Here is a 23,213-nt window from a genome sequence, read left to right as displayed (position 1 = left end):
ATCCCAGCCTTCTGTTGCTAATCCAACTTCCCAGAAAGCCAGTTCCCAGAGTGATGCATGGGCAAACGGCTGATCCAGGACATACGAATGGCACAGAATGAAAGTAAGCATTCCATGTGTTAAGTGCCAGATGGCAAAATGGAGAGAATGTTCAGTATATATTTTACTGCAACAGCAAAAAAAAACACAACCAAAGAAAAAAAAAACAGGCATAAAAGGCTGTGAATTACGATATGCTGATAGCTTGCCAAGGAGATTAAGGCTGTAGTTATAAAAAGTATGTGATTCAATTTCATTGGGTAGAAATTACTACTAACTAAACAGAAAGCTTTGGTTTATGTGGTGGCTATTATAATCATCATCTGTGGACAATGTCATTCTACAGAAGGAGAAGAAATAAGCAGTGTGACTGGAAACCTTTGCGTCATCATACATGGCTGGTACATGTAATCATCACTGTTCATGTATTTTTACTGTGACAGCAAGTAGCACAATGCCACACACACATCCCTAAATGTAATGTCTTCAGTGTGCTAGCTGACACCAGCATTTCTTCATTTATGTCTTCTCTGCCTCTAAAATTAAGATTAATTATATTGGGAAACAAGACCTGTTGAGGATGCGAATGTTTAATGCTTTCTGCATGTTTCTTTGAAATACCTTTTGGTTTTAGGAACAAATGCTGGCTGTGCTCACATACTGATAATGCTTCATAATATGGTTTCCTAATGTCTTTCTCTATCACTCTCTGAAATCTCAGATGGCAAATCACAAGAAAGGGTTAGACAGATTTGACTCACACATGACATTTCTTCATGAGACCAGTGTCAGACAACACATTAATTTGGATGCATTAAATCAAAGATTAATTTCATGAGTACATGGTGCATTTACACCTAGTTTTGTAACTGACATATGTTTAAATGGTCTTTTCTCACGTGAACCACTCTGTCTGCAATCTGTGCAGTGTGAGCTAAGGAAGCACACCAAACAGTACAGCGCTGGTGTATCAGTCACAGCTATACCATTGTATTCAATAATGTGTTATCTGTTCTTCAGCTCCCACACAATATCATTTGATTTACAGCATAGCTGAACACCTAAATGGCCAGTGACATTTGTTTCCTTCACTGATAACAATGATTTCCCTTAAGTCTCACAGGGCTGCAGTCATCTGTTTACACCTCTTGAAACAGAGGTGCCCTTAGACAGTCTTGACAACAACAAAAGGTGACAGGGGGCTGTTACTCTGTAGTGGCTGCTCCACATCTCCTACCGCCACAGTGCACAGCTTCCTCCACCCCTGCAATTGGTGACAAAAATTCAGCCATGTTGTGAGAAAATATGGGAGCCAGAACAGAGCAAGTCCCTGCAGTCATATTCTTCCTCCTCAAGTCAGTCATCTTGTGTTGTCTCCAATTTAGGCTGCTAATGGTGTGGTAGCTTACATTTCTACTTTCTTTAAAATGCAGTGTCTGGAACATTCACTGATCAGTTTTGCTATGTGTCTTTTTAAAGGTTTGCCCTAGAGATGGTTCAAATGCAAAACAAAAAGAAAACTAGAATAGGAATGTAATGCTTCCATTGCATATAGCCAGACCTACTTTCTATTCTACATACTTTTTTTTTTGTCTAACCACCTAGAATTTGATTCTATATAATTTGGTACCAAAAGCTACATTTAACTGACATTGAGATTGTGAAGTAAGACACCCCTTCCCCCCACCCCCCAAAAAAAGGATAAAAGAAAAAAGCTGCAAACTGAAAAATTAAGCCTTACACTCTGTTCTTAACCCACAGTGTGAATGGTACAGAGGTCTTGAACAAAACACCAGGGAGGTGAGTTACACTTCTAAGAAAAAGTGTAAGTCTGCCCCTTATGTTTGAATCTCTTTGCTCCTGTCATTCTCATTCACAAAATTAGCCTTAAAAAAAACCAAAACCCACCAAACTTTTTTCTTTAATTATCCCCTCCCTTTGCCCCACTTTGAAAGAAGAAAAAGAACAAAATTTCATAGGAAGATATAAAATACGTATTACATTTATTCAGGAGACTTGAAAGGGCTCCTTTGGAGCCATTTGAGTCTCTCCATCCCAGCCTATTCAGTAAATATACAGTTACATCGTTTTTTAAAGGTATTTTTCTTTTTTTTTGATAAAAATTAATTTTTTTGTCTACAGTCAGTAACCTTTCCATAGGTTTTATACATTAAAAGGCCAGAGGAAACACTGCCATCATCTACTCTGGCCCGCTGCATCATACAGACCATAGCACTCTGAAGATACACGACCCTGTATAGTCAGCTCGATAGACTGTGATTAACACAATGCATATTCAGTTTTGTATTGTTCCACAGTACAGATGAGTACAATAGCAAAATGGAAATGTTTATTAAAAACATCATGGGGAAAAAAAAAACGTTACGGCACATAAGCAGGAACCCAGATTGCAGAACTGAAAGTACTTTCAACCTCTTTTTTCTTAATTCTCGTAATTATAGGCCCTGATGGGAAAAGAAAGAAAGAAAGAAACAAACAAACAAAAAAGTTTCCCAAAAAAATAACATTGTCTTGGAATTGCTAGTCATTTGAGCTTAAAACTAGACCAGGGAACATCACTAATTGACTCTGAACTTCTCTAATTTGAAACAAACCAGCATGTAGTTGGGAATTACAGTGAACACAATCGCTCAGATTGCTTTTACTTAAAGCAAACGTTTAGGACTGCTTTATAACCTAGCGAAAATAGGAGTAAGTAATAGAAATGCTGACACAATCCTGCTCTGCATGACATAAACATGCCAATGTACTATTATTTTTCTCCCTTTCTCTGTCTATAATACATATGCACTTTTAACTAAAAGAAAATAGAGTAAACGATCAATTTATCATGTATTCACGTAGCTATGATGTACCATATACCAAGCACTAGACTTATCACACTTATCTTCCTGCATAATTAAAGTTAAGTTCTCCAAATACAAACATTTTTGTTACCTTATCAAAGAACAACAGTCAACATGCTCAGCACTTCATTACTGGCAGGGAAACAGTTGCACAAAAAAGTTAAAGCTGCCGTGAAAGAGATTGCAAAATTGAAGTGGATTTTTTCAAGTAAATAAAAGAAAACAAAAAAAAACCCCAACAAACAAGCAAACAAAAAAATATCCCAAACATATGAGATGCTGTTCTGACTTAAAGATAATCTAGAATGTTTTTCTACTGTAGAGGAAAACCAAATGCAAACCAAGCAGTGTTGTTAGCATTTTCCACCAACTACTCAAAGGAAAAAAATGGAACAGCAACGTAAATAATTTTGTTCTGTCTGTAGGCAGAACATAAATTATTGTAGGTTGTCGACAACAAAAATGTCTCTATGGATTAAAATATGCATTGTATGCGTGCATGCGTGGTTGTGTGCATTTACAGGTACATAAACACACACACACACATTTTAAAATAGGACAAAACAGGCAAAGAATTCCAAATTCACCACGTGAGCTTGATGTGCAGCAAATATCCTACGTTACTTAACTGTCAATTCATCTATCTTTTCAGCAGCAACTGAACTGGGTTTACTAAATAATGCTATGGTCTGATACTGATGCACTTCTAACCTACAGTATGCAGTACCTCTACAAAACATCTCCAAAATGCCATCTGCATTGCACATTTGTTGTAAAACTATATCTTTTTCTAATCTTCATTTCTGTTAGCCGTACATATGTATATCTGTTTATGCTCTACGAAATAGGAATGCTTTATAGCATGCCACATATGTTCATAAAATAAGTTCTCAAATCAATATAAAATCATGTAATTGAACAAAAAGGCATACTATTTTTCATGCTATGCTCAATATAAATATAAATTCAAGGCAGTCAAGCTATACATTACCAAAATAATAATAACCATAATATATATGCATATATACCTACACTCTCTAAAAAGTGATCCAGTTACGTGGATTAAGAAACCAGTAAGAAATTGGCTGAAGGTAGTATAAAAGTTTCATTTTATGTAAAAGCCAATACTGGCCATTTCAAGTATTTTAATACTTTCCTCTAACCTTTTCATTAACAACTAGCTATTTGTAGAAATGATCATTTATTTTTTTTTTACTGGAAATTGTATTCAAGTTAAATAAAAATCAACTTCTACTGTAGTTCATTTTTAGAGTGTGCACGTATACATAGCAAAATACCCTTCTACAGATCCATCACAAATATTTCAGTTTGTGTCAGTTCTTTTCTATGAAAACACAACCATTTTATTATTATTTTTTTTTCCTTCAAATTTTGGATAATGCTTTTCAGGCCTTTTAAGAAATAAAACTCATCTTAGTTAATTCACTACACCAGATTCCCTTCAGTTTGTGCCAGTTTGCAAGTTAAAGGTCAAAGATCAAAGACATAGGACAGTACACTTTGAGGAAATTCAGAGAGTGAAGCTGTTCACAGAAGACAATGTTTAACTTGGTAATGACAGTCAACAGGTCAATAATCAAGTTCAAGGCAAGCTGTTAATTGTTGCAAAAGCTACTCCCCTCAAATCCTGGCTTTCATAAAAAACCAGGTGTCTGACTTTTGGGGTGCATCATTCTGACCATCTTTAATAAGTTCACAGCCCAGTGACTGTAAAGCCTATCACTGCAAGAAGCAGCTCCTTAAATCAATAAAGAGGTCTGTCAGTTGCTGACTTTTCTCTAGGAAAAAAATTATTGATACAAACCTGCTCTGCAGGTCACATGAAAATGACAATACTGCTGTTAGCACAAATTACACAGAATGACAAAATGCTTTGGTGGTCCCTTGGCTCTGTCAGTGATATCACGTTCGCCTGAAGGCCAGAAATTTGACTAACCCTTTGAGAACTATGATGAACATGCAAAGGGGTAAAACACCGGAGGATACTCATGCAATATCAGAGTCATCGTTTTAGCTTTCCTTTGAAACCGTAACCCTACCTCTGCAGAGGCAAATTGAATTATCATGCAACGTAGTTTGAAAGAGAAATCCAAGATGCTTAAGACAAGAGGCTAAGCTATAAAACTGTTGCCCGTTCAGAAAAACCCTTGGTAAGTGGTAGAAGTTACTAAAATAGGCTTGGTTCCTTTAACCAGAAAATAGCTGGGTCTTTTTTTTTTTTCTTTTCCCTTTTCTTTTTTTTTTCCTTTTTTTTTTTTGTTTTTCACTATTTATATTACAAATCCCTTTCTATCAATAATGCAAATAATTCAAAACACTCACTTGCAGTCACAGGAAATCTGCTTTGAAAAACTGATTTTCTTTAAAAACCTGAATTACCCAAACACAATCTTATAATTTAATGACAACCAAGATCAACATCCACCAGACTCTGAAAACGGATGCAATAGTTCTCAAAGGGTTACACCACCAACGTAATACGAGCGTCAAGTTTCTCTGTAGCATGACTGTTGCTTTAGTTCACTGAAATCCACTTCAGAGACACACTGCTTTTTACCATGCTTTGGAATGAGTGCTCCTGACAGACCTATAAAAGGCCTGGGGCAGTTGGCTTGGTACATCTTGGGAAAGATTATGCAGGAAAACCGACCACAAATCAAACAAACCAATAAAAAGGTTCTGCTTGGATATTGTAATGAATATAAATGAGTTTAAAACATTGAGGACGTAGCCCAGAGCAGCTGTAAAAAACACAAAATGAATGTATTATTAAGGCTGTTACTATATTGCAGATATTTTGGCCCCTTGTTTGTTGGAAAATGGCTGTCCAAACAGTCTGAAGTCCTGTGTGTCATCCGAGTCTCCCACCTGACAAAACCGGAAGTAGGAGTAAAGGACTTTATCCGTAGCAAACAGAAAGCAATCCTCTTTGGAGACAAAGCTGTTTTGGATCTTCTCACTTTCCTGGAAGTTCCGTTGTGGGTTGTTGTGTTTTTTCTAAAAAAATTTACTTTCAGCAAAAAAATTTTCAAAGGGGAACAGGCCTTAAGGGGGGAAATGTAGAAACGTCGGAGATTTTCTTGGGTTTCCTCTTCATTAGTTAATCCTGATAGTTTGTAGGGCATTGAACGTGCAGAGGAAAGGCCTAGAATCAAATGACAAAGAAAGACAAAGGACTGAAGAAACAGCAGATACTGTGTATCATGGAAGCTTCCCAGCTGAGCGATTCGCCACTCATGCGCAGGACAGGCAAACCCCTGGGTTTGAAAGATCAGCTTTGTTTCAGACTGACAGATGCCCGCTTCTACCTAGGAAACTGCATAACAGCTCTTGTGTTGACTCTCAAGTTACCACAACTCCCGTGAGGGAAAGAGAAAAACTAGAACCCTATATCACACCCACTCTTGCATAGAGCGTTTGCAGTACAGTATGTGGCGGGGTGTTCCTTTCCTTTTGAACTGGAACACAGTGTAAACCAAGACGAGGAGGCACAAGGCCAAGATGCAGGGAATGACGATGGCTATGGCTTTCACAGTGCTGGCTGTGTTGTCCAGTTTGATGACAATGTCAACGTCATCTTGAGGGCTGTGTCGGTCTTTATCTCGATCTGTTGGTCCATCACAACCCATAAAATCCTTGAGGATGGATCTGGGGTAGCCAGGTTCCACCCTGAGCATCTGGTTATTGAATTTCCAGTACTCCTTTCCTTTGTAGAAATATGTGAAGCCTAAGGGAGAAAACTGCAATTACTCATGGTCATATAGGATCAAATAACATCATCAACACACCATGACTGAAATTACTGATATCAAATTATCTTGTAAGTTAAAAAAAAACCAAAAATGGTGTAAAGAACAAAATTCAGTTATAGGTCTTCCAAATCTTCACAAATTTTTGTTTCTTTATTGTCTCTAGAGAATCTAACACAGAGATGAGATATTTAATTTAAACAAACTATGATTTTATTCAATTACTACCAAAAAAACCCAAACCAAAACAAACCTGCAAAGTATATTTTGCACCTCAAACTGTAAAAAAAAAAAATAACCTTCATTTATCCACTGTCACTTTTCAGAATATTTAGATTATTTGAACATTCTTCTACACTAACTAGTTGTGCAATTTGAATGGCTTTCCTAGCCACCATTGAAAATGAATGAAATAGGAAATTAAAGCTATTAAAAACAAAGCAGCAAAGGTATAATCAGCTCCTACAGATCCAGGACAAATTCCTCCATCAGAATGTATTTTCTACTGGAAAACTCTGACAGTAGTTTAAACTTTCCTGTGTTATGCTGAGGCAGGAGCAAGGATAACAGTCAGTAACAGCTGAAGGATGGAAGTTACCAGCAGAGAAGGGTTAGTTCTAAGAGACTGAATAGTTTAACTGCTTCTCATGGCAGAACAAGTGACTTCACACAACTGTTGAAAGCTATTTCATCTAATCCACTTGCCTCGTCGAGCTTGCTTTGGGAGCTGCTCCTTACAATTTTCCAGCTGCTAGCTGCTGAGAGTAGTGAGTACAATGCTTGACCCACACAGTATGGAAGGGCTTAGCAACCACTAATGTGTCCACAGAAAATCAAATTAGGGAGGAGTGGTAGTAAGCACATGACAAAAAAAAAGCTCTCTGGGCTAATAAAATAGACTATCCTCTTTCTACTCTACAAAATAATTTGCTGACCATGCACTTCTGCAGAATTTCTAGTTGGGAACTAAAATTTTGTATGCTGCTCAAGGGAGAAAGATTTCCCCAGTCTGAAGAACTTTGTTTGATTTCAGATTCCATGGAGCAACAGAAAGAAAATGTCTCCTTTATTTCCTGTTAACAGTTTCTACCACAATATGGGAAGTAGCAGGAAGAGTTACAAAGATGCTACCCATACCTTATCAAGCTATTAGGACACTGAGTCAGGATGCTGGCTACAGTAGGAAATTTTCTCATCTTTCTCAAGGCTCCTACCACAAGATGAATCCAAATTTTTGTGAACAGTGAAGGAAATCAATTTATGATCAGATTTTTTGTAGCTGTTGAAGGTTCTTTCAAATTAAATGGATTAATTGAAAGACATGCTTCCAGATGTTCCCTTAAGAATATATACAGTAAAACTTTCATGTCAACTTCTTTACAGCTAACCTGTGGTACTTCTTATCTGCATCTGCTTTTGTTTTTCTCTCCTCATATAATCATTAGTGGAGTGGTGAACTGTTTCTCAGTACACCTGTTTTCTTGATTTTAGGGAAAATGTCATAGTGATCCTATTGGGAACTTTATGGTGCCACTTTAAGCCCCTCTTTCTGTCCTGGGGCACTTTTAGGCTTTCTGATGCTCTCTTTTCTTTCTGCTCCCAAATAATCTCATGGCATGTTTTACCACCCATCTCAATCAATGGCTCAGACAGTCTATCAAAGCCAATGGGGTGAAAAAGAGTAGGGGCTTCAAGATAACTGAGTCTTTCCTGTCTTAGCAACAGGTGCTCTCACTCTGTAGTACTTCCAAACTCACTGGTTTGAGGGCTACAGTAAGATAATTTGCATTTTTAATGAGAGACAACTGTACCTGAGCTCATAAACTTATTATGGGGAATGCAGCCAAGGTAAGAAAAAACTCTCAAACACATACGTATGTATACACATATATTAAATTCCTTTTGGATGTGTGGCCGGTTGACGTTGCCCCCTTAAGAAAGGGAATATGGTGGACGGAAGTTGGTAAACGGTAAAGGTGTACTTGAAAAGTAACTAAAGGAAGAAAATTGAGAGAGTATCCATTAAGACTGCCTGTGCATACATAACATTTGTGCCCATTTCCACATGTATGTGTATTTACAAACAGCTAGTTATTGACTGTCCTGCTTTCCAGTACAAAACCCAAAAGAAAACTAAACCAATAGAAGCAACACCAGAAAGCCTAGTCTAGCCAAAAGGCCAGAATCAAGAGAAGATTTCTGCTTCTGGATAAAATAGAGACAAAGCAAGGAAGCAATTAAACATATTTCTGAAAACAAAACAAAACAAACACCCAAACAAACCAACAACAAAAACCCCACCCATCCCAAAATCTCAAACATTTCCATGGTAAACTTCTTAATCAAGTTAGATGCTGAAACAGGAGATTGAAATAGTTCATACAGGAAGGAAAGAAATCTTTTTATCTGCTTATTAGAAGGAAATTAAAATAATATGGCACTATATATGTGTACTGCCTGTAAGGCAAACAAATAAACTCAGAGCATACTAATAAATAAATCATAGATGTCATACAACAATTCTCCAACAATGGCAAGTGATGACAAATGCATATTTTTATTCCCACGAAAGTGATCTAAATCCTGTGCAGCACAGGGCTGGCAGCCTGCCAGCAGCCCCTGGGTACCATTGAATTCTCAAGATGTAGGAGATTTTGGCTGCCCTGATTCTTTTGGAGTTGTGGCCAGCTGAGATTCTGGGTTCCTGTTTGGGATGATGCTTCTTGGTACAGGTAATAGCACTTCATATGAACATCCCTGTGACCTGCATTTCTGCATTATGGGCTTAAGTCATAACATCTTTTCTTTGCATAGATTCCTAGGGAGATTTCTGCTTAGATGCAGATTTTGCTTCCCTTTTCTAGTATTTCAGAATGCAGTGAATACTGCGAAAACAGCCAACACCTTGACAGAAGGTGCCTGTTCACGAAGCTTTCTTCAGAGATACTATAATTCAGCAGAGAACAAAAATAATAAAGTTAATGAAGACACAAGAAAACCAAAAGGGAAATGAAAAGTTTCTGGTAGTAAGTTTGAAGGGGTTTTCTCCACTGTGTTAAATGATACATGAAAAGAGACAGCCATTTTCACAACAGCATGTATGACAGCAGGAAATACTCTGTTCATAAATCAAGAATTCTTTTTACTGCTTAACCTGAATAGCTCATCACCCCCTTACTACTCCCTCTTCCATAATCAATATAAGTAAATTGTTAAAAGCAGAACGTGTTTGCATACCATTTTCTTTGTGGACAAAGGCTCCCTGAGGGGATTCTGGGATACCTTTCCAAATTGTGATTGGTTTTGGATAACCAGGGTCCATGGATCTCATTTCTTCACTATATCTCCAGTATCTGAAATTTTTTTTTAAAGGATTAAAAAAAAAAGAAAAAGGCATTTATAAGATAGAAGATGAGTAACTACATCGTTTTATTCCTTCTAACACTTGCTACAGTCACAGGCCATAGGGAATACTTGATCCTTTTCTTTGAACATAATACATTACAAAGAGATTACATATTGCAATACAAAGAAGTCTATTTTCTGACTGGACAACTGCTCATGTAAACAGATAGAAGACAACTAAATCAGCATCTACCTCACTTTGATGCCTGGGACATCACAGTGACACAAAGAGAAGCAACATATGCAAAAAAAAAGATATATTAACATTTTAGGGAACATCTGAATCACAAAAATAACATCAGATTAAAATACTCTCAGTAATCTTAACTCCTTTTATGTATATAGTGTGATAGCTTTGCATTTAGAATAAACTTTAGAATAAACTTTAGAATAAACCAAACCAGGTTGGAAGAGACCTTCAAGACCATCGTGTCCAACCCATCAACCAATCCAACCCACCCAAACAGCTAACCCATGGCACCAAGCACCCCATCAAGTCTCCTTCTGAACACCTTCAATGATGGCGACTCCACCACCTCCCCGGGCAACCCATTCCGTAGCGCATTTCATTAACAGCAAACAGATACGGTGCAACACAGAATTCAACCTGCTTTTGTGTGGTTTTGCCAGCCAGCTCTTCTCCAATCTAAAAAGCTTCAGCAGGCAAATTCGAGGCAACATGAACACATAAGAAGTATTTACATGTGATATTGTTTACACATACAGGTAATGTTCATCATTTCTTTGTTGGTATGCAGCTGCCTACAACTGCTATGCATATCTTACTATAAGATGGTTCTAAGAATTAATATACTGTGTCTCTAGTATCATTGTGCATCCTGATATAATGTTTGGGTGGGCTATTTCATATTATGTTGGCTCCATCAATTGTTGGTCTCTTCTCCCAGGCAGCCAGTACCAGAACAAGAGGACACAGTCTCAGGATGCACCAGGGGAGGTTTAGGCTGGATGTTAGGAAGAAATTCTATACAGAGAGAGTGATTGCCCATTGGAATGGGCTGCCTGGGGAGGTGGTGGAGTCACCATCATTGGAGGTGTTCAGGAGGAGACTTGATGGGGTGATTGGTGCCATGGTTTAGTTGTTTAGGTGGATTGGATTGGTTGATGGGTTGGATGCGATGATCTTGAAGGTCTCTTCTAGTCTGGTCTATTCTATTCTATTCTATTCTATTCTATTCTATTCTATTCTATTCTATTCTATTCTATTCTATTCTATTCTCAATTGAAAGCATAACAATTTAAAGAACAGTCTTCTTGAGGAATTTGTTTTGCTGTTTGTTGGTTTGGGTTTTTTTTGGTGCATGTGTGTGTTCAGGGTTCTTTTGTTTGGTTTGTTTTGGTTTTGTTTTCCAAATCAGTTTTATTCATGGGAAAAATTACATTAAAAGGCAGCCCCTCACTACTTCCAGACATCAAGACCCTGAAAACATAGCACTTTCACTGATGACCTGGTCACTGCTAAAAACTTGACCTTTTTTGTAATTTGCATGTATTTGACTTCAGCTCTTGAAAAATCTTTTAATGATAATTGCTGACACATTAAGGAGACCCTAAGCAAATGACATTTTAGCCCTGTGAAGGTACTCAGACATTTAATAAATTCATGTCTTCACCTTTTTTAAAAACAAAATGGTCTAAACTTGTATGTGTTTCTACCCACAGGGCATTTTAATTGCTTAAAACTCTCAATGAAATTAAAAGGTGGCAGATTTCAAGTGGGTTAAGAGTTGGCAAGTTACATTTTTAAACATTTGTATTTATTCTCTATTTCTTATGCATAAATTTTTTTTTGTTAGCCTGATTTCTTAGTCTAGTCCCATATGCATCAGTAACCAGCCAGTAACATTGCCAAAGCAATGTTCATTGTTTTGAAAAGTAACATCTTTCACAATTCATGTGAAGAAAGAAACAACATCTTGAGGTAGTAAACAAAGCCCTGACATGAACACTATTGCAATCGCTTCTTGCTCATCTTTTGACTCTGTTTCTTCATCCTCAGTTTGCAGCTTCCCTTTTCACATTTGTCTGTTCCCTCTTTCTCTCTGTTTCATCGTTGGTACTCTTTTCTGAGTTAATATTCTATTTTCTAATCTGCATTTTTAGCTGTATTTCTTCTTCATCAGCTATCTTACCTTTTCTTCTATCTCTTTTTTTTTCCCCTCAGAAAACTATTTCCTTCCTGTGTACTTCCATTCTTTTCCCTTTTTTTCTCTTCCAATATTTTTCACATTTTTGAGCTGCTTCTTTTACTAACCTCTGTGTATTACCACTAAACTGCACGATGGAAATAGGCAGTCCTCTAGGACTTTCAAAAATAGATGTTGTCATTAAAAAAAACAAGCCTTTGAGGGCACATTCAGTGCACACACAGAAGTCCCAAACCTGTTGGTATTTCAGCACTGATATGGGAAGGCCTGATCATGATACAGTCTTGGCAATCTGTGCTGGCATAATGAGCATATCTACAGGGTAAGGAAAATTCTAGTTCTGATTCTCCTTGGCATGCTGAATGTTTACAAGCAGACTCCCCAGTGATGGTTTGAGTGATGTTAGCTTTACAAACTGTATACACTGTGTAACTGTATCTCTAAGATTGATAAAACAACAGAGGGGGGAAAAAATAAAAATGCACTTCATGGCCTTAGAAAAAATAATAATTGGAAAATAGTTGCTAAAATGTTGCTGTATCTAATCCTATTTACTTAATGATATTCTGAACTATTGGATGGCTGAGCTTTATGAAGAAAATACACCTACTCATGTAACCTCTAAAGTACAAAAACTAGCCACACCAAACAGGGACATAGCAAGGCAGAAGTACAGCAAACCTCTTATCAGCTTGTTCTACACTACTCAGTTGTAGTAGGAGATGAATAAGAGAGGGCAACATGTCTTCTGTGGTAATTTTTTGGCCCCTCTAGCTTTCATAAAATTATTTGGAAGAACTATTATCAGTGTTTAAATGGATTATTTTAAATAATAATGATCCATAGATTAATTGCTTTAGACATGTGTACTTACAATGCTATACTATTTGGCCTTTTAAATCTTCTTCCTGGTTTGGAGTTGGTTGGTTGCGCTTGGGTTTGTGGTTTTGTTGTTGGGTTTTTTGTTTGTTTGGGGTTGTTTGTGGTGGTGTTTGTTTGTTTTTTTGGTTGTGGGTTTTGTTTATTTTCTTTTTCATTTTATAGTCAATACTTACTGTTTTGTATTCAACTACTCTAACTTTTTTATGTATGCCACTGTTCTGGGACATTCAACTTTGCTTAGATTCTGCCCTACTGCTCCTTAACTACATATTACCATCAAATCAAAGTATAGAAGTCCTTGAGTTACATAAGGAGGAATATACTTTGTTATTTTGATGCTAGTATAACTTTCTGTTTCCCTTTCATCCCTACCTCCTGCCATGGAGAAGGTACATTTATGTTATACCTTCTTCAATTTATGTTATACCTTCTTCAGACCCCTATAGTCAGATTTAAACATATATTACTGAAACCAGCAAGAGAATTCAACTCTAGCTTGACATTAAGAAAAAAAATTGTGATATAAACAATACACATGAAAAAGCTTAGTGCTGTAAGAGTTTATTCTCACTGGTAGTCAATATCCTGCAATCATTCGATTATCTCTGCAAGGCTCATGTTTTCTGATCTCCTTCTAACACACTGGTTTGCATTTATATGCTGCTGAGTTTCATTGTGCTTTTTAGCTCTAAGTAGGAACTTCTCCACAAACAGATTTTTTTTCTCTCAGAGTTCTTTTGGCCTTCTGTTATCAACACTAGTGTTTTAGGAATGTTTTGAGTATAAGTAACTGCCTATGCAGGGTAATATATAGGGATAATAACACACAGTAATAAAAGCTCTCATGATACTTTTAGTAATACTAATACAAACATTAAAATGATAAAAAAAGATAATTTGTCCCTGAGCTTTCAGAATTTGCACAGTGATGCATCAATCAGCAAACACAGTAACACCCTGAAAACTTGCAAAATCCATCACTCAGAAAACTTGCAGGGTTTAAAAAATTAATCACTTCTCTTGACATCTCCATAAAGCAGGTAAATATTCTTTCCCTTATTTTTACAGACAGGGAAATGAAGACACAGAGATGGCAAGTGATTAATGCAAGTCTCTTTCAGGACTAGAAAATAATTTGTATTTTTTTTTTCTTGATTAATCATATAAAAAACAAACAAAAAAACCCCCACAAACAAACAAACCAAAACCTTCTGAAGAGAACTGTAAGATTTATTTCTAAATAATTCCTTGGGAAGTGGTCAAATCTTTTCTGCAGCTTCCTGGTTTAGATGCAACTTCCCTTTCTTTCCTAATTTTTGAATAGTAGCAGAGAAGTAATTTTCACTGACCTTAAAAAAAGCTTTGGATCGTGCCTTGCCTGTTTATGTGCTGGGTTTAGAAGTGTGCATAAAAACTATCAGGTAAGAACAGAAGTAACTACATTACTTTGAATATTTTGGTAGAAATTTGCCACAACTCTGACTTGCCTGCTGACTTCCAAAGCATGACTTTTCCACTGGATATACATGTACTTATTTCAGTATATTCACACAAATAAAATGTAGGCTACAAGACATGTGAAAAGTGAACGGTCCTCCTCCTTAACTGCAGGAGCAGTTAATTTCATGCACAGAAAATGAACCATTTTAGTGGCTGACTTTTTATTTTGAAAAAACAGAGGAAAAGATTAGCAGGCTTAGCTGATATCCTGAATTGCTATACCAACCTATCTCCTTTGAAGAAGTAGGTTTTCCCAACATCTTCCCACCAAATTGCTGAATCGATGCCATGGGAAGGAATTCCGCTTCCAAGTGTTATCAAATCATGAGGGTAACCTGGCTGGAGAGTAGTGTCCTTGAAAACCCAGAACTTGTTACCTGTACAAAAGCATACATATACACATACACATATTTGTGTTAGTTGTCAGTACTCTCAGCATTGCCATTAATACAATCCTAAGAAATAAGAAAGTTGTTCTGCCAAAACCAGTGACATTAAATATGTTCTATCACTGTAGATAATGCAAAATTAAACATGTCTTACAAATACCTTGCATTTATAAAGCACCTTCCATTCAATAAACCCACAGAATATTTTGATGCCAAGCATACAGGGATCAAATCCAGAATGAAAATGATGTCTCAAGATGCTCTGTTGTTGATAATGTAATACATTTACAGCAATATTACACAACAGTTTAACCTTTCATGATGAAATAAAAGTGAGTTTTAAGAGAAAGCAAGCCAAGAAAACATTTAAATAAATAAACCAGAGAAATTTCTATCCCCACAGAGATCATATATTTGTATTACTCTGTCCTCTCATTCTCCTCAAGAAGTTAAATTACTTAGAAAACTTGCATTCTACATTTACCATAGCATTGAAAATACATTTTTAATCAGATTTTCTTTAGTTTGGCCTAAAGAGAGTAAACTGAGGCTCTAAGTACCACAGGTGAAAACCGTTTCTCACATTAAAGCAGGATTGCATTTAGTACCACTGGAAGTAGGATTTAACCTTTGATTGTGGGTGATGATCCATCCAAACCCATCCAATTACCAATAGTACAACTCTGAACTGACCAACTAAATATTTAATTCCACATGCAAAACTGAGGGATCACAAAGGTTAATCTCTTTTCTTCAGTGGACAATTTTTGAGAAAGATTCTGTCCTTTCTGCCCCTGATTCCAATCCATACATTCCCCAATTCAGTTTCAGAATCCAGCTCCTGAATTCAATTCCTGTTTGCCATTGAGTCCATCCTGGGACTTTCCCAGAGCCTGCCCACAGTAGCAGTGGCATTGGTGACATTAATTGATATCAAGAGGTTTGGTTTTATATATATAATTTTATTGGCATTATTTTAAGTAAAACAGTTTTACTTTTCCAGTCTGCAAGTCTCTCTCCCTTATCCCCTTTCTTTTCTCCTTTGGGAAGGGAGAGGGATTAACACAGAGCACCTGTCACTCATTTAGTGGCCACCACAGCTCTAATCCTTGACAAGAACCTGCTTGGAGGGCTGTCTTCTTTTTGCATTATGTCATCAAGTCCACAGGGACACTTTTTCTGAGGTAGATTGTAGGCTTCATTGTGTAAGAACCAGGTATTGATTTTCTCTTCAAAGTACTACCTTCATTTGTGCTTCCAAAAAACACTCCTATTTTTCATAACAATTACATTGAAGGAGATTACACTCTGACACCCTGGAATGGGTTGTCCAGGGAGGTGGTCGAGGCCCCGTCCCTGGAGGTGTTTAAGAGCAGGCTGGACAAGGCTCTGGCCAGCCTGATCTAGTGTGGGGTGTCCGTGCCCATGGCAGGGGGGTTGGAACTAGATGATCCTTGTGGTCCCTTCCAACCCTGAATGATTCTATGATACTATGACATCATTCAGACCTTCCTGAGTTACATCACAGAAAGGTCTAGCAGAGATCCATGACCATACATATTGAATTGGCCTATTGGATATTTCATTTTTGTCTCCCTATTGTTATTCATGATGATGATATTTAAAGTATAAGGAAAAAAAAGTTAAAAAATATATTTTGCTCAAACATTTGGAAAGAGATCCTAAGAGATGCAATCATGGCTATTGGTATTAGCCATTGTACTTACCTGTAAGGCTATGCAGGCTGTTACATAGAGGTTAAAGCACTATGCTGCATAAATATTTTGTAAGAAAGTGTAATATTACTCCAGAGATCTAGGATCAGGTATAAACCAGAGACACAAAGAGGAACAGTCCAGAGAGCTGGTTTGTGGCAGGGTTAATATATTGTGGCCTTCCAGGATCTGAAGAGAGCCTACAAGAAGGCAGGGGAGGGATTTCTCAGGATCTCAGGTAGTGATAGGACTAGGGGGAATGGAATGAAGCTGGAGGTGGGGACATTCAGGCTGGATGTGAGGAGGAAGTTCTTCATCATGAGAGTGGTGAGGCCCTGGAATGGGTTGTCCAGGGAGGTGGCTGGAACGCCATCCCTGGAGGTGTTTAAGACCAGGCTGGATGAGGCTCTGGCCAGCCTGATCTAGAGTGGGGTGTCCCTGCCCATGGCAGGGGGGTTGGAAACTAGATGATCCTTGTGGTCCCTTCCAACCCTGACTGATACTGTGATAATATTTTGGCTATCCATTAGTGATATTAAATGTTTGTTTAAAGAGAGGGATATTTTTATTTTTTTTTAATCTCCCTCCTTATACTGTAGTGATTTAAAGCACATTTTCATTTTATCACAGTTTTAATTAGGAGTGGGGATACAGTTTCAGTTCCTCCCATGCTGGGTTTCCAGAGTAAATGTTTTATCAAGTTTTTTTGAAGCTGCTTGTCACCCAGTACCAAGCACAAATACAGTTTGATCAACAGATCCATCTTCTCCCTGCTGCCAGTTGAAAGATGAAAGGGTTCAAAGAATGAGCATGTAGAGAGCCATTTGAAGTACTGAAAATAAAAGAGAGACAGATCGATGAAGAGCAGTTGTGGAAAGCTGAGGCCTGTGTTGACATGGGATTAAGGTCTGTGCTAGCCTGACATTTACTGAGATTCTGTACAAAATTCACTTAGAAGGTTTGATAGTGACAGAGGTGAGCATCATCACTCTCCCTCCTCCCATGTGATTTATCTTTTTGCCAATTCATATGATGAGGTTTCAGATAGTAATGGCAGTTTCAAATGCAAGGCTAAGTCATGTGGCTTGGACTTTAATAGCTGGTACTTGTGGTGTGAACAACAGATGGTATCCAGTGAATGATACTGAGCCAGGTCATTTCTGTTTAGATCATTCAAAATGACAGCTGTTGCACAGCATTGAGAGGCATATGCTGTGATGTATGTCATTACTTTCCTCACAAGGAATAAAAGTACCAACAATTGTTAGAATAGACCATTATCAGCCATACCCAATGAGACAAAATTAGCTATTAACAAAATCAGGCCATACCAAAACAAGGCTCCAGCATACACCATTTTGAAGTGTTTGTTGGTGTTTGTTGCATGTTCAGATATACTGAAATAGGAGGGTAGTGCAGATGTGGGAACAAAAGACGTCAGAAACTAAATTCATCCTCACCTACATGCTTTCTAAGACACTTTTTTTGTTTTTCTGGCTAAAGAGAAAAAAGGTAAATTTATCTGTATTTTATGGAGACAGTAAGGCATTGAGAGCTCTAATACATGTGGATAAGACTTCTATTGATTCTAACCAGAGGGAATTGTATTTAACATTTGCTTTGGAAGGCATGTTTAATCTGCTGCAACTGAGTTGATTGTTAATGGGAAGGTTGGACCTGATGATCTCAAAGGTCTCTTCCAACCTGCTTTATTCTATTCTAGTCTTGACTACATTTCATTAATTGTGATCATATTGAAAATGAAGAATATATGACAAGACTGGGATAGTTATAGTGTGATTCTTCTTATAGATAACTAACATGTGTTCCGAGTCCTAACGTTACATAAAAAAGACCCTTCATCACGTCCAGCCCATAATCCAACACCACCTAATCAACTAAATCATTGAACCAAGTACCCTATCAAATCTCCTCCTAAACACCTCCTATGATGGTGACTCCACCACCTCCCTGGGCAGCACATTCCAATGGGTAGTCACTCTGTGAAGAATTTCTTCCTAACTTCCAGTCTGAACCTCCCCTGGAACAGCTTGAGACTGAGTCGTCTTGTTCTGGTGCTGGTTGCCTGGGAGAAGAGACCAGCCGCTATGCCCTTGGCAAAACAAACAAACAAACAAACCCCAAAAAAACAACAAACTAAAACACAGCAACTAACAAAACCACCTATGTATTTATTTTACAAAGCAGTTTTTAAGGTCTGGTTGGCAGGTTTGTTATTCTCACAGAGAATAAAGCGCCACGCTTCATGAAGTATGACCAAGCTTCAGAATTGTTTAATCTCTCTGCTTTAATTCCCTAGTGCAAGATCTAAGATAATAACAATCAGAATGGTTAAGGTCACAGGCTGAGAATGAGGCAAGTAATAAAAAAGCCAGAATGTCTTACTTTTTGCAATAATGCTTTGTTAAATATCATCACCGCAGGGAAACGATCGAGAAGGATGAATGGTGACTGCAATTATTTGAAGTCACTCAAGACATATCTTTAACATTCTAAGAGAAAAAATAATGGAAATACAGGGTACCTGTATTGCTATGCTTCACTTCAAACATTGAATCTTTAACCCCAGATATTCTTCAGAGTATTTAACCACCTATTGATTACTGCAAAGAATTATTCAGGTTGTTGTAACAACCTGTGCGGGGCATAGCATGTAATGACCATGGGTGTCACAGTGATGAGGCAAATTCTCAAACCTTTAAGGAATTACATTCAATTGAAAGTAGTTACAACCTTAATATAAAATTTTGAAGTGTGGCTGTGTTTTTTGGTTTTTTTGGGAGGGTTGGTTTTGTTTTTTTTCTCCAGTCACCTCTGCTCTTAATTTTGGTCTTTAAAGACAGGATCAGGTGTATCCTGACTTGTTTCTCCAAATTACTACTCATGCTTCCTTTATTTTTTCTCATTCTCCATTTCCCCCAATGTTTCTGTCATTTCTTTGCTCCATGATCTGACACTATAGTAAACCTATTTTTCAAAATAAAACTGTCAAGCAATGAGATAAGTGCAGCTGAAAGTTATGATGGTGGCAGAGGTAATATGAGTTTTATAGCAGTCTTTCTATTGTTACATTTGGTTTACCATCACATTTAACAGTGCAGATGGCTTGACGATTTCATTTTTAGCACCATATAAACTCCCACAGGTACACAAAATGAATCCTACTACTAAAATCTCATTTAAAAAAAAAAGAAAAGAAAATTAAAAAGTAATTCTGGTGCCACCTTCTTATCCTCATTCACCAGGAGTGAGCAATAACAAGAATGTAAACATCTGGTTTGTGTGAGCAGCCGTCCACCAGACTGCTAAGCATGATGAGGCAAAGGAGACAGGCCAAGTATTTCAAGTCACTCAGAATGAGCAAGAGTCATTTTCCACTACAAGAGTGCTACTGAAGTTTTACAATAGCTTTCCCTTGTCTAAATAAATATTAATGAAAACAAAAATTAAAGCAAATGAAATTTCAGAACCAAGAAGACAATTGGTCCACCAGTCTTCAGATTGATTCTCTACACACATCTTACTTGTTACGCATGATCTCACAGTTTCCTCAGGGAGGTAATGTTAAATAGGTATAAATATATGGATAGATTTATTTCCACAAGATAAGAATCATCACATTTCTCCTCACAAAAACATAACCTATAAAGACATTTCCAGGATTCATAAATGGCCTGTCCTGAGTTGCCATCTTATATCATTTACACGTGGCCCAAATTTTACAACACAGCTCTCAATATTTAAAAAGAAAAGGTATGTTGAGAAATACTTTTACCCTTTTATTTATCTCTATTTCTAAAATTGTACAGAAGAGATCTACTGATACCACAAATCCATCAGTATACACAAAGGGGGAAGTCAGAGAGCATATGTTCGGGATGACATGGAAGGAAAAGAACAGAGTTTCTAAAAGAATAATCCTGCTGCTTCTGCTTGTTTTAATCAATCCTGATTGATTGATTTCTCTGTCAGAAAACGGCAAAGTTCCTCTCCTGTGTTTTGCTACCTATAACTTACAGCCTACTAATTCAATCCATTACTCTTAAGAATTAACAGGAATCAGTCAGCATTGGGTGAAGAGTCAGTTAATGATGAAAAATATTTTGAGATCTCTGGGAGGGAAAAGCAAGTATCAGACTAAATTTGATCATTTCTGTCTGAAGCTTAGGTAATGGATCCCAGAATTATCAAGGTAGAGGTCCAGAATGTATAAAGTAGCTCTTTTGCTTTGTAACAATGAGGAGGCTCAGGAGAGACCTTATTGCTGTCTACAACTACCTGGAAGGGTGGTTGTAGGCAGGAGGGGGTTGGTCTCTTCTCCCAGGCAACCAGCACCAGAACGAGAGGACACAGTCTCAAGCTGTGCCAGGGAAAGTTTAGGCTTGAGGTGAGGAGAAAGTTCTTCACAGGGAGAGTTGTTAACCATTGGAATGGGCTGCCCAGGGAGGTGGTGGATTCACCGTCCCTGGGAGGTATTCAAGAGCGGATTGGATGTGGAACTTGGTGCCATGGTCTAATAGGCATGAGGTGACAGGTTGGACTTGATAATGTTTGAGGTCTTTTCCAACCTTGTTGATTCTATGATTCTATGACAATGAGCACAGAAATATCAACAGAATAATATTTGTATCCTCCCAAGTCCCATGGTGGCAAAAATCAAACATAAGAATGGCAGTTCTGAGGTACCTTAGTCTTGATTCCTGATCATATCAATTTCTTGGAGTTTACAACAGGAAGTTTATTTTACAGCAAGAGAAGTGAAAGCATATGCTGCATTGAAGTAATTTAAGTAGAAAACATAATATATGCAGTCTGATTTTCCTTCTGATTCACACAGAAAATACAGTTTCCCTATTAATAAAATATAACCTACGTTTTCATTCTGCTGTTATGAACTATATCTTCATGTTATTAAATATTTTCCATTCAGCATTCCCAGGATGATGTTTCCATAGTGAATGGAATAGTATTTCTATCTACCTCTGAATGATTCCACTTGCAAAACTGAAATAATTTTTGACATAACAACTTAAAGAAAATATTTTCTACATTTTGGCAAGAGTTAACAAGTGATTCACAATACTAAACAGCTGAATAATTTTTCACACATCTATTCAGATTCTTCTTTCTTCTCCCAAATTATTGTCTTATAAAATACCCTTTACAGAATTTTCATTCTTTTGTTGCCAAATGGGTATTTAACATACATATACGAATTTTCTCATCTAAATTAGATGCATGTTCAAGAGCATTAATTGTGAATAATCGTTGATACCTGGAGTGAAACTCTGACAAGAATGATTAGGAGAAATTTAATCCACAGAACAGAATTTCTAGAGTTCATGCTTCTTTAAAAATAGTAACTACACATCTATACAAAAGATATTTATTTTTCCCACCTGCAACTCCTAACATCACAGCCACCCCATGAAATATGTACAATGAAGTATAGAGAAATAGATGTAGGACAGATGCCGTTTAACTACATGAAAACGTCATTTACAATAAGAGCAAAGAGAACCACCAATAAAAACCCAAACCAAACAACAACAACAACAACAAAAAAAATAGCCCCTGTGGTTTTTCTTGCTTCCTAATCCACATTTTTCAAAACAGATTTCATAGCTGGAAGCGTAAAGGATCTGAAGGGTAATCATAAATTAAAGCTGCAGTTGCCAAAATAAGAAAGCATAACTCAGATACTCTTCATGCAACACGATTTGGAACTCGCTAATAAAAAAAAGAGCAATATATGTTCAAAGAAATCATCCATCACAGCTGAAATTGTGAAACTGTGAAAAAAAAAACATTCACCTTTCTACTTTTTCTTACCTTTGAAGAAGACAAAATTCCCCTCACTGTTTTCATAAACTGCATCAATGTTGGGAGGCAGTCCCCTCCAGAAGTAGGTAATCTGCATGGGGTATCCATCCATCACCCTGTTGTTTCTGACTCGCCAGAACCACTGATCCTGGAAATCAAATACACGTTTCTTATTATGCTTTCAGGCATTTATATACATTCAGTTGCTGTCTTGAAAATACCGAACAGCCTATCCTAGCATTTCTAGAGCATGACCTTTTCCTGTTGCATAACCATATTTATGCTTGCATTCGTGTCACATCCACACATTACAAAGGTGTCAGAACTAGATTTTCCCTGAGGTGGGAAGAAGCTATCCATGCGAACTGTGTGTTTGGTGTAGACAGCCTTCAGCAGAACATACAGCATGCTGTATGGGATGATGCAATGCTCTCAACATCATTCCTACAAAGGGTCTAACTTAAAATTTATGGACTACAAATGCTTTCAGACTGAACTGTGTGCATATGTGAAAGCAGAGTACAATAGAACTACAAACAGGCTTTGAACATCAGTGAATTTTACAAGCCTCTTTTTTTTTTCTTTTTCTTTTTCAGTGGAAAGGTTGATAGATATAGCTGTAAGATTATTACAT

The 23,213-nt window shown here is 37.3% G+C and overlaps 1 protein-coding gene across 1 annotated transcript in view; it reads right to left on the bottom strand.

The window, feature by feature from the left end:
* Window positions 1-2,139: 2,139 nt before the first annotated feature.
* The window catches only part of MMP16 (matrix metallopeptidase 16), a 180,302-nt gene continuing 159,228 nt past the window's right edge, over window positions 2,140-23,213 (bottom strand). The window contains exons 8-11 of the mRNA XM_068158513.1: window positions 22,589-22,727; window positions 14,858-15,008; window positions 9,914-10,029; window positions 2,140-6,654 (exon numbers count right to left, since the gene is read on the bottom strand). Coding sequence (XP_068014614.1) covers window positions 6,320-6,654; window positions 9,914-10,029; window positions 14,858-15,008; window positions 22,589-22,727 — 741 coding nt within the window. The 3' untranslated portion in view covers window positions 2,140-6,319. The remainder of the gene's footprint in view (window positions 6,655-9,913; window positions 10,030-14,857; window positions 15,009-22,588; window positions 22,728-23,213) is intronic.

The sequence above is a fragment of the Melanerpes formicivorus genome, unplaced genomic scaffold (genome assembly GCF_026170545.1).
Source record: "Melanerpes formicivorus ecotype bairdi unplaced genomic scaffold, bMelFor1.0.p_v2 SCAF_40, whole genome shotgun sequence".
In the NCBI taxonomy this organism is placed as follows: Eukaryota; Metazoa; Chordata; class Aves; order Piciformes; family Picidae; genus Melanerpes; species Melanerpes formicivorus.
The sequence above is the reverse complement of the archived record's forward strand: the minus strand, read 5'-3'. Positions and strand labels throughout refer to the sequence as shown.